Source organism: Microcaecilia unicolor, chromosome 2 (genome assembly GCF_901765095.1).
Source record: "Microcaecilia unicolor chromosome 2, aMicUni1.1, whole genome shotgun sequence".
Classification (NCBI taxonomy): Eukaryota; Metazoa; Chordata; class Amphibia; order Gymnophiona; family Siphonopidae; genus Microcaecilia; species Microcaecilia unicolor.
The window spans coordinates 1,767,942-1,780,098 of record NC_044032.1 but is presented as its reverse complement, the minus strand read 5'-3'; the positions used below and the strand labels follow the sequence as shown (position 1 = coordinate 1,780,098).

Here is a 12,157-nt window from a genome sequence, read left to right as displayed (position 1 = left end):
ACCTTTTGCTTCCTAGTGGTCACTGATCCAACAACTTTGGGGATTTTGAGCTTCAGTTCCTCCTGTCCCTGGAATGCTCTGACCCCCTCTACTTCCAGGCCTGCATACCAATTCTTCAGTTCAAGGGCAGGTTGAGTCATGGTATTGATCCTGCAGGGTCTGTGTCCAATTGTCCTCTTTAATCACAGTTTCTTTTTCCCCACTGCAGGAGATCTTTGATGCCTCACGAAACATTTCATTGGTATATTTCTCATTCTCATGGATGCTTCTCAATCTTATTTATTTATTTAATACATTTGTATCCCGCGCTTTCCCACACATGGCAAGTTCAATGCGGCTTACAAAGTAAATATAATTACAAAGTCATGTAAGGAGAATATTACTAACTGTAGTAAACATAGTTATAGAAAGGTCTTAAGAATAAGTGAGATGAACATGGAAAGGTGCAAAAAAGATAGGATAAGCAAAAGGAGAAGGATTGCGAGGGGTATGGTGTAGGGAAGATGGTGAAGAAAAGACTAGGGGATAAGCATGAGGGAGAATTGGGAGACAAGGACAGGATATAATGATCATCAGAACAGGAATCATGTGGGTGGGCTAATAAGGTTAATTCGGGACGTTAGGGTAAGCTTGCTTGAAGAGATGGTATTCAACATTTTTCTAAAAGTTAGATTGTCATTTATTGTTCGCATGGATCTTGGAAGAGTGTTCCAAAGCTGGCTGCCTAAGAAGGAGAAGCTGGATGCATAGGAAGTTTTATATTTAATTCCTTTGCAGTTGGGAAGGTGCAAATTGAGGTAAGTACGTGAAGACGGTGATCTGTTTCTAATTGGGAGGTCAATCAGGTTATTCATGTAGCTAGGGGATTCTCCGTATATGATTTTGTGAATCAGTGTATGGACTTTTAAGTTTATTCTTTCTCTGATGGGGAGCCAATGAAGCTTCTCTCGAATAGGTGTTGCGCTTTCAAATTTTGGCTTGCCAAATATAAGTCTGGCGGCTGTGTTTTGGGTAGTCTGAAGTTTTTTCAGGATTTGGGTCTTACATCCTATAAAAACACTGTTGCAATAGTCTGCGTGGGTAAGCACTGTGGATTGTACCAGATTCCGGAAAGTGTCCAAGGGAAGATATGATTTCACTCGTTTCAGTATCCACATCATCCACCTCCTGTCTCTCTTCTTCCACTTATGAGGGATTCAAACTGTAGACATCTGATACATGGAACCAGCTACTTTTCTTGGATAATGCTTTCTGTGTGCACAGAGGCAGAAGCTGTAACTGGGGCAACAACTTTGGTGACACAATCCAGCTTATTTTCTAATGAGAAAGGCGGCCATCTTCCGACACAAATCGGGAGATGGCCGCCCTTCTCCCAACGCCAACCAAATCAACATAACCGACAGCCGATTTTGGCCGGCTTCAACTGCTTTCCGTCACGGGGCTGGCGAAAGTTCCCGGGGGGCGTGTCGGCAGGATAGCGAAGGCGGGGCTGGGCGTGGTTAGCAGATAATGGAAAAAAGATGGGCGGCCCTAACGAGCATTTGGCCAACTTTACTTGGTCCCTTTTTGTTCACGACCAAGCCTCAAAAAGGTGCCCGAACTGAGCAGATGACCACCGGAGGGAATCGGGGATGACCTACCCTTACTCCCCCAGTGGTCACTAACCCCCTCCCACCCTCAAAAACAAAACTTTAAAAACCTTTTTTGCCAGCCACTATACCAGCCTCAAATGTCATACTCCAGTCCATCGCAGCAGTATGCAGGTCCCTGGAGCAGATTTAGTGGCTGCAGTGGACTTCAAGCAGGTGGACCCAGGCCCATCCCCCCCTACCTGTTACACGTGGTGGAAAATGGGAGCCCTTCCAAACCTACCCGAAACCCACTGTACCCACATGTAGGTGCCCCCCTTCACCCCTTAGGGCTATGGTAGTGGTGGATAGTTGTGGGGAGTGGGTTTTGGGGTTTTTTGGGGGGCTCAGCACTGAAGGTAAGGGAGCTATGTACCTGGGAGCAATTTGTGAAGTCCATTGCAGTGCCCCCTAGGGTGCCCGGTTGGTGTCCTGGCATGTGAGGGGGACCAGTGCACTACGAATCTTGGCCCCTCCCAAGACCAAATGGCTTGCATTTGGCCAGATGGCTGGCTTTGGTTTCCATTATGGCTGAAAACCGAGGCCAGCCATCTCTAACGCCGACGATCTCAGCATTTAGGTCGTAAATGTTGAGATTTGGGCTTCCCCGACTGTATAATCGAAACAAAAGATGGATGCCCATCTCGTTTTGGTTATACGGGTTTCCCTGCCCCTTTTTTCGCCATCCTCTGAGATGGCCGTCCTTATAGATGGGCGGTCGCGTTCAATTATGCCCCTCAATGTTTCCCAGCTATACTTCAGTTGCACAAGTTTTTGATGGAAAAGAGAAAACAGAATAAGCCCTTCCAAGGCCCTTACTTTGTCCTGTCACCTCTCTTCTTATTGTAAACCATCTAGAATGCACAAAAGCCATGACAGACCACAGTAGCTGATTGGTTTAGTGTCTCATTTTGAATAACTTTATCGTCCTGTTTGTTATTCACAAACCATAGGCTTTGACTACTAGCTGCTCTCAATGGACTGTGCAGAGGTTATAAAGATTCAGCACGCTTTAGATGAAATGCTGTTTCTCAGAAGTTGAAGTATTAAACATTTCAAGCCTAAAAGCCCAGTGGGAACATTTCACACAGGTAGTGCTGCAGCGTTGTGGAGGCAGAGCCTAAAAATGGATCACTTTTCCACAGAAATCTCAAATTGTGTAAGGCGGCTGAGGGGAGATATGACAGAGGTCTATAAAATAATGAGTGGAGTGGAACAGGTGGATGTGAAGCATCTGTTCACGCTTTCCAAAAATACTAGGACTAGGGGGCATGCGATGAAGTTTCAATGTAGTAAATTTAAAACGAATCAGAAAACATGTTTCTTTACTCAACGTGTAATTAAACTCTAGAATTCGTTGCCAGAGAATGTGGTAAAGGCGGTTAGCTTAGCGGAGTTTAAAAAAGGTTTGGACAGCTTCCTAAAGGAAAAGTCCATAGACCATTATTAAATGGACTTGGGGGAAATCCACTATTTCTGGGATAAGCAGTATAAAATGTTTTGTACTTTTTTAGGATCTTGCCAGGTATTTGTGATCTGGATTGGCCACTGTTGGCAATACTTATTTATAATACATTAGCTGGATATCATCAGTGAAGAAATAACAGCTAACATTATCAAATACATTAATTTTCTCTTCTGGGACCAGACAGAAAGCAAATATTCAGCGGGATTTAGCTGGTTATTTTCACTGAATATTTGCAGTCAGTACCTACTACTACTACTATTTAGCATTTCTATAGCGCTACAAGGCATACGCAGCACTGCACAAACATAGAAGAAAGACAGTCCCTGCTCAAAGAGCTTACAATCTAATAGACACAAAATAAAGTAAGCAAATCAAATCAATTATTGTGTACAGGAAGGAGGAGGGAAGGTGGAGGCAAGTGGTTACAAGTGGTTACGAGTCAAAAGCAATGTTAAAGAGGTGGGCTTTCAGTCTAGATTTAAAGGTGGCCAAGGAAGGGGCAAGACGTAGGGGCTCAGGAAGTTTATTCCAGGCGTAGGGTGCAGCGAGACAGAAGGTGCGAAGTCTGGAGTTGGCAGTAGTGGAGAAAGGAACAGATAAGAAGGATTTATCCATGGAGCGGAGTGCACGGGAAGGGGTGTAGTGTGGAGAGATACTGGGGAGCAGCAGAGTGAGTACATTTATAGGTTAGTAGAAGAAGTTTGAACAGGATGCGAAAACGGATAGGGAGCCAGTGAAGCGACTTGAGGAGAGGGGTAGTATGAGTAAAGCGACCCTGGCGGAAGACGAGACGGGCAGCAGAGTTTTGAACCGATTGGAGAGGGGAGAGGTGACTAAGTGGGAGGCCAGCAAGAAGCAGATTGCAGTAGTCTAAACGAGAGGTGACAAGGGTGTGGATGAGGGTTTTGGTAGAGTGCTCGGAAAGAAAGGGGCGGATTTTACGGATGTTGTAAAGAAAGAAACGACAGGTCTTGGCAGTCTACTGGATGTGAGCAGAGAAGGAGAGAGCAGAGTCAAAGATGACCCCAAGGTTTCGAGGCGAGGAGACAGGGAGAATGAGAGAGCCATCCGGTTTGGTGCCGATATTTAATGCCTAACTAGAAGTTAAGTGCTTAAGTCTGACCAAATAGCGGCCAAAAAACATGGATATTCAATGCCCGTGAAAAAAGCACTGCCTGCCACCAGCTGAATATCAAGAGGAAGGTGTTTAGCATTAGATTTGAAGATGGCCAGAGATGGAGCCCACCTTTTTGATGCTGCTTTTAACTAATAACCCTTATTCACTTGTTCTGAGCCCTTATTTTATCATCCTAACTTTAATATTCCCTTATCTCTTATTTGTCCTGTTTGTCTGTCCTAATTAGATTGTAAGCTCTGTCGAGCAGGGACTCTCTCTCCATGTTCAAGTGTACAGTGCTGCGTACATCTAGTAGCGCTATAGAAATGATAAGTAGTAGTAGTAATAGTCTTTAGGATTCCAGAATCTTGCAACTCTTTGGGATTCCGGAATGTTGCTACTCTTTGTCCTTATCCCTTAATTGTCCTGTTTGTCTGTCCTAATTAGATTGTAAGCTCTGTGGAGCAGGGACTGTCTCTTCATGTTCAAGTGTACAGTGCTGCGTACGTCTAGTAGCGCTATAGAAATGATAAATAGTAATAGTTTAGCATCCTGAGATCACGCTTATCTTGTTTTTCTCAACAATGTCTGTATCATCATGATATGACAGTTTTTCCCTATAGTAACATAGTAGATGACGGCAGAAAAAGACCTGCACGGTCCATCCAGTCTGTCCAACAAGATAAACTCATATGTGCTACTTTTTGTGTATACCTTACCTTGATTTGTATATCATTTTCAGGGCACAGACCGTATAAGTCTGCCCTGCACTATCCCCGCCTGTAAGCTGGAGATAATCAGATTCACTTAGGGCCTCTTTTACTAAACCGCGTTAGTAATGAATGCGCTGTGGCACATTTGCCACACCGGGAATCGCTAGCATAGTTTAGTAAAGGAGGCCCCTTAGTTCATAAGCTCTACTTTACTGGTATTCAGACTATCTGTTAAATCAGTAACACCTTATGAGTCTATCTGATCATTTCGGTGTTCGCAAACAGTTTCTGCCTTTGTTTATGGAAAAATTATCAACAACTAGAAAGCAGAGATTTGCAAGACTTCATTGATTAAACTCAGCAGACAGTAGCAAGATGTGGTGAGTTGAATCAATGAAGTCCCGCAAATCCCTGAAGCAGAGATTTCAAATGCTGGCCATCGCCGGATGTTTGTGGTGTGTCCAATGAGAGCTGCTGGGGTCTTTGGGCAGAAGAATGTGAAGATTGAAGCTAAGTGCTTTTGAGTTTTTGTGAAAATGCTTAAAGAAACTGATTAAAAATTACCCCAAAATTATTATTATTATTATTTATTACATTTGTACCCCACATTTTCCCACCTATTTGCAGGCTCAATGTGGCTTACATAGTACCGTAGAGGCAATCGCCAATACTGGTATGAACAAATACAAAGTGAGGTTATGGCAGAGTAATGATCAAGTGTGATAGGCATATTGGGGATTGTAGGAAGAAGGGTTAGGTTATGTCCAGTACAAACTTTTATCTTGTTATGTAGCGAGGTTAAGGCATTTAGGTTGGATCGTTAGGGTATGCCTTTTCGAATAGGTTAGTCTTTAAGAGTTTCTGGAAGTTTAGGTGGTCATATATTGTTTTCACAGCGATTGGTAGTGCATTCCGTAGTTGTGTGCTTATATAAGAGAAGCTAGATGCATAGGTTGATTTGTATTTGAGTCCTTTGCAGCTTGGGTGGTGGAGATTTAGGTATGTTCGTGTTGATCTTGTTGTGTTTCTGTTTGGTAGGTCTATGAGGTCTGTCATGTATTATTCAATCAGAGGAGGCTTTTTAGCCTATGATTATATTGGAGCCATTGATGGACTGAATTGAGAAGTCTTGGCTCACTGAGGCTTTTTCCTCCTTGTGATAACTTTAGACTATCTGTAAGTGATTTTTTTAAGAGTGTAATGTGTTTACTTTTTTGTGTATGCTGAATGGTTAATATATACCAAAGGTTATTTCTCTGGATTTCTTACGTCTTGACAGATAACATCAGGATAATGTGGTCATTGTTTGTATAACAAAATTAATTGATTTATTCTAAATTATTTTGTTCATAATTTTAAATTGTTTGCTGCATTTTTGTTGTGAAATGCATTACTAGGAGCAGACTACAGAAATATTCTTACTAAAGATAGAGGAACATTTGGGGGAGATGCTACTCAACACATTAAAACAAACAGTAAAATAAAGACACAATATGACATGCAGTGTGTCCTTTCCATTTCAGTAATTTGTTGGAATGCATCACATTACCTGGTATTCCGCAAAACACTCCAACAGGATGAGATGTGTAATTGAAAGGACTTTCAGTGTAGGTGAGGCATTTGGACAAATGATTCTCCTCACCGGTGCATTCAACAAGTAGAGAATGATGGATGTCTGAAGGTAAGTTTAGTATATGTCGGAAATGACCACATCCAAGTTGTCTGCATGCCACTTCACCCACTCGGTCTACTGAAGGCACTGGATACCACATCTGGTTGAGATAGATCTCCAAGCTTCCATTGCAGGGGTTGTTTCCATTTACAAGTCTCACATCAGAGATATCTAAGCAGAAAATGAGATAGTTCAAGGACCTTCACTCTACAAGACCCATTTTAGAGAAAGCAGAGATCAGAATTGAGATATCCAGGATAAGACAGGTCAGTTGCAATGGGTTTTTTTTAGAAAAGGATCTGCCAGATTACAACATCTTCTCACCTGCAGAAATGCATGTGGATATAGCTCAATGCAGCAAGCACATTCATTTTACAAGTATAAATGTGGAAAACATCAATGGCTGTAACCTGACAATTTACATATGTAAACTGTGAAACCCCCCCCCCCCCCCCCAACTACAAGCAAATTTTAACAACTAATCTCCATAGTCTTTTCCACTTAGTTTTAAAAGCTTTGTACCACAGCATTAACAGATAGAATCTAACAGGCACTGCAGGATCTAATTTAGTCTTCCCACCCACCCCTAGGACAACTCTTCATTTATAATCAGTTATTGTAATTAGGGTAACAAGCAAGGAGTGCTCTTACAGCGTTTTAAATACGTTTCATTACCATCTAAGAAGAAAACACTAAATAAATCATACAATATACTATATAAACTAAAAGACACATTTATATTAGGCTAATATCCTTAATACAGTAGCAAGTTTTAAATTATTGAAAAACTCAAAAACACTAAGATGGAGTCAGCAGTCCAGCAGCGAGAGGGGTGCTATCCAGTCTTTTGCACTGAGTGTCACATGTATGATTATCTACCAGTTGGTGAGATATCATATGTGTGTGCCCGATGCAAAGAGCTCCTAGCTCTTAGAGAACGTGTTTGTTCTCTTGAGGCTAGAGTAGCAGACTTGGTGGAGCTGAGGGAGACAGAGAGGTACATAGAGGAGACCTACAGGGATGTTGTAGAGAAGTCCCACCTCCAGTCTAGTAGCCCTTGTGCTACCTTGGAGGAGGGAGGTCTCCTAGAAGGAGAGCATCACCCTGGTGAAGTAGGAAGTACGTGTCAGAGAAAAACCTCACGGAGTGTGGAGGTGCACTTGATCCCCACAGGACAAAAGAGAGAAAACAGAGAAGGGGTGGGGAAAATAGGCTCTATTCAAACAATGGGAGAGACATATGGATTAGTTAAAACAATGATTTTTATTGTGAATAGGTGACTCAACAAAGCAGTGTTTCAGAAGTACTCCTGTAGCCAGGACCTGCCCACCAGGGGATGTACTATCCTCTTGCACCGAGGATATGTCTCCAAGTGCTGCCCGGGAGGGATAGGTTAGGACAGCTGTTGTAGTTGGTGATTCGATCATTAGGCATATAGATAGCTGGGTGGCTGGTGGACGTGAGGATCGCCTGGTGACTTGCCTGCCTGGTGCGAAGGTGGCGGACCTCACGCATCATCTAGATAGGATTATAGATAGTGCTGGGGAGGAGTCCGCTGTCTTGGTACATGTGGGTACCAATGACTTAGGAAAATGTGAGAGAGAGGTTCTGGAAGCCAAATTTAGGCTCTTAGGTAGAAAGCTCAAATCCAGATCCTCTAGGGTAGCATTTTCTGAAATGCTACCTGTTCCACGCGCAGGGCCCAAGAGACAGGCAGAGCTCCGGAGTCTCAATGCGCGGATGAGACGATGGTGCATGGAGGAGGGCTTTAGATTTGTTAGGAACTGGGCAACATTCTGGGGAAGGGGGAGCCTATTCCGAAAGGATGGGCTCCACCTTAACCAGGGTGGGACCAGGCTGCTGGCGTCGGCATTTAAAAAGGAGATAGAGCAGCTTTTAAACTAGAAATGGGGGGAAGGCCGACAGTCGCTCAAAAGCGCATGGTTCGGGATAAGGTATCTTGCAAAGATACCTCACAAACAGGGAAGATAGGGTTTCTGGATAGTGAGGTTGCACAACAGACCGTGGTAGACCAGGTGCCCTTAAATACAACTAAAGATCAGACAAAAGATGTCAAATCAATAGTGTCAGGTACTAAGCATCATGCAAATAAGAACAACAAACATACTCTGAAATGTCTATATGCAAATGCTAGGAGTCTAAGAAATAAGATGGGAGAGTTAGAATATATTGCACTAAATGAAAAATTGGATATAATAGGCATTACTGAGTCCTGGTGGAAGGAGGATAACCAGTGGGACACTGTCATTCCGGGGTACAAAGTATATCGTAGTGATAGGGTGGACCAGACTGGTGGAGGGGTTGCATTGTATATTAACAAGAGCCTTGACTCAGATAGATTACAAATTCAGCAGGACACAAATCACACCCTTGAATCATTGTGGGTTGAAATTCAATGTATAAAAGGGAAAAGGACGGTGATAGGAGTGTACTACCGTCCGCCTCGCCAGGATGAGCAGGTAGACGCAGAAATGATAAAAGAAATCAGAGACACAAACAAAATGGGCAATGTGATAATAATGGGTGACTTCAATTATCCAAATATAGACTGGGTAAATGTAACATCGAGACACGCTACAGAGGTACAATTCCTTGATGAAATCAAGGACAGCTTTATGGAGCAGCTGATGCAGGAGCCAACGAGAGAAGGAAAAATTCTAGACTTGGTCCTTAGTGGAGCGCATGATCTGGTGAGGGACGTTATGGTACTGGGGCCGCTTGATAACAGTGATCATAATATGATCAGTTTTGATATCAACCTTGGAGTAACTATACACAGGAAGTCAAATATGTTAGCGTTTAACTTTAAAAAAGGAGATTATGATAAAATGAGAAGAACGGTGAAAAAAAACCTTAGGGGGACAACTGAGAGGGTAAAAACTGTATAGCAGGCATGGATGCTGTTCAAAAATACCATCCTGGAGGACCAGGCCAAACATATTCCACTAATTAGAAAAGAAAGACGGAACTCCAAAAGACAGCCGGCCTGGTTGAAAAGTGAGGTAAAGGAAGCTATTAGGGCTAAAAGAAATGCCTTCAAAATATGGAAGAAGGAACCGGCTGAAAATAACAAGAAGCAGCATAAGGAGTGTCAAAGCAAATGCAAGGCGCAGATAAAGAAGGCCAAGAGGGATTATGAAAAAAAGATAGCATTAGAGGCAAAAAACATAGTAAATTTTTTTTCGGTATATTAAAAGCAGGAAGCCGGCAAAAGAATCAGTTGGGCCGCTGGATGACCGAGGGGTAAAAGGGGTGATCAAGGAAGACAAAGACGTAGCGGAGAGATTGAATGAATTCTTTGCTTCGGTCTTCACCGAGGAAGATTTGGGTGGGATACCGGTGTCGAAAATGGTATTTCAAGCGGACGAGTCGGAGAAACTTACTGACTTCACGGTAAACCTGAAAGACGTAATGGGGCAGTTCCGCAAACTGAAGAGTAGCAAATCTCCTGGACCGGATGGTATTCATCCTAGAGTACTGATAGAACTGAAAAATGAGCTTGCGGAGCTACTGCTAGTGATATGCAATTTATCCTTAAAATCGAGCGTGGTAACGGAAGATTGGAGGGTGGCCAATATAACGCCCATTTTTAAAAAATGTTCCAGGGGAGATCCGGGAAATTATAGACCGGTGAGTCTGACGTCGGTGCCGGGGAAAATGGTAGAGGCTATTTATTATTAAAAACAAAATTACAGAGCACATCTGAGGACAATGGATTACTGAGACCAAGCCAGCACGGCTTTTGTGTGGGGAAATCTTGCCTGACCAATTTACTTCAATTCTTTGAAGGAGTAAACAAACATGTGGACAAAGGGGAACTGGTTGATATCGTGTATCTGGATTTTCAAAAGGCGTTTGACAAGATACCTCATGAAAGGCTACAGAGGAAATTGGAGGGTCATGGGATAGGAGGAAAAGTCCTATTGTGGATTAAAAACTGGTTGTAGGATAGGAAACAGAGATTGGGGTTAAATGGGCAGTATTCACAATGGAGAAGGGTAGCTAGTGGGGTTCCTCAGGGGTCTGTGCTAGGACCGCTTTTTAATATATTTATAAATGATTTAGAGATGGGAGTAACTAGCGAGGTAATTAAATTTGCTGATGACACAAAGTTATTCAAAGTCGTTAACACGCGACAGGATTGTGAAAAATTACAGAAGGACCTTATGAGACTGGGAGACTGGGCAGCTAAATGGCAGATGACATTTAATGTGAGCAAGTGCAAGGTGATGCATGTGGGGAAAAAAGAACCCGAATTATAGCTACGTCATGCAAGGTTCCACGTTAGGAGTTACGGACCAAGAAAGGGATCTGGGTGTCGTCGTCGATAATACACTGAAACCTTCTGCTCAGTGTGCTGCTGCGGCTCGGAAAGCGAATAGAATGTTGGGTATTATTAGGAAAGGTATGGAAAACAGGTGTGAGGATGTTATAATGCTGTTATATCGCTCCATGGTGCGACCGCACCTTGAGTATTGTGTCCAATTCTGGTCGCCGTATCTCAAGAAAGATGTAGTGGAATTGGAAAAGGTGCAGCGAAGGGCGACTAAAATGATAGCGGGGATGGGACGGCTTCCCTATGAAGAAAGACTAAGGAGGCTAGGGCTTTTCAGCTTGGAGAAGAGACGGCTGAGGGGAGACATGATAGAGGTATATAAAATATTGAGTGGAGTGCAACAGGTGGATGTGAAGCATCTGTTCACGCTTTCCAAAAATACTAGGACTAGGGGGCATGCGATGAAACTACAGTGTAGTAAATTTAAAACAAATTGGAGAAAATGTTTCTTCACCCAACGCGTAATTAAACTCTGGAATTCGTTGCCGGAGAACGTGGTGAAGGCGGTTAGCTTGGCAGAGTTTAAAAGGGGGTTAGACGGTTTCCTAAAAGACAAGTCCATAAACTGCTACTAAATGGACTTGGGAAAAATCCACAATTCCAGGAATAACATGTATAGAATGTTTGTACATTTGGGAAGCTTGCCAGGTGTCCTTGGCCTGGATTGGCCACTGTTGTGGACAGGATGCTGTGCTCGATGGGCCCTTTGTCTTTTCCCAGTGTGGCATTACTTATGTACTTATGTAACAGTGGCCTATCCAGGTCACAAATACCTGGCAAGATCCCATTTTGCAAACCTACACATGTGAATGGTGATCATTAAACAGAAAGGCTGCAATCATCTCTTTTATTTGGAGAAAGAAATAGACAATTTATTTCTTTATTTGTTGCATTTGTATGCTACATTTCCCACCTTTTTGCAGGCTCAATGTGGCTTACATATTACCGTTAACGGCGTTAGCCGATTCCGGTCTGAACAAATACATGGTGCGAATGAATACAAGGTGATATTGTGGTAGAATGAGGTACATGTATGGTACAATTGGGGGGAATTAAGGGGATTAAGGAGGGTAATCAGGAGTAGCCTAGTGGTTAGTGCAGTGGACTTTGATCCTGGGGAACTGAGTTCAATTCCTACTGCAGCTCCTTCTGACTCTGGACAAGTCATTTAACCCTCCATTGCCCCTGGAACAAAATAAGTA

At 43.0% G+C, this 12,157-nt stretch overlaps 1 protein-coding gene across 1 annotated transcript in view; it reads right to left on the bottom strand.

Annotated features, from left to right (window-relative positions):
• Positions 1 to 12,157, bottom strand: part of LOC115462750 (deleted in malignant brain tumors 1 protein-like) — a 128,890-nt gene that overhangs the window by 80,098 nt on the left and 36,635 nt on the right. The window contains exon 3 of the mRNA XM_030192732.1: positions 6,476 to 6,769. Coding sequence (XP_030048592.1) covers positions 6,476 to 6,698 — 223 coding nt within the window. The 5' untranslated portion in view covers positions 6,699 to 6,769. The remainder of the gene's footprint in view (positions 1 to 6,475; positions 6,770 to 12,157) is intronic.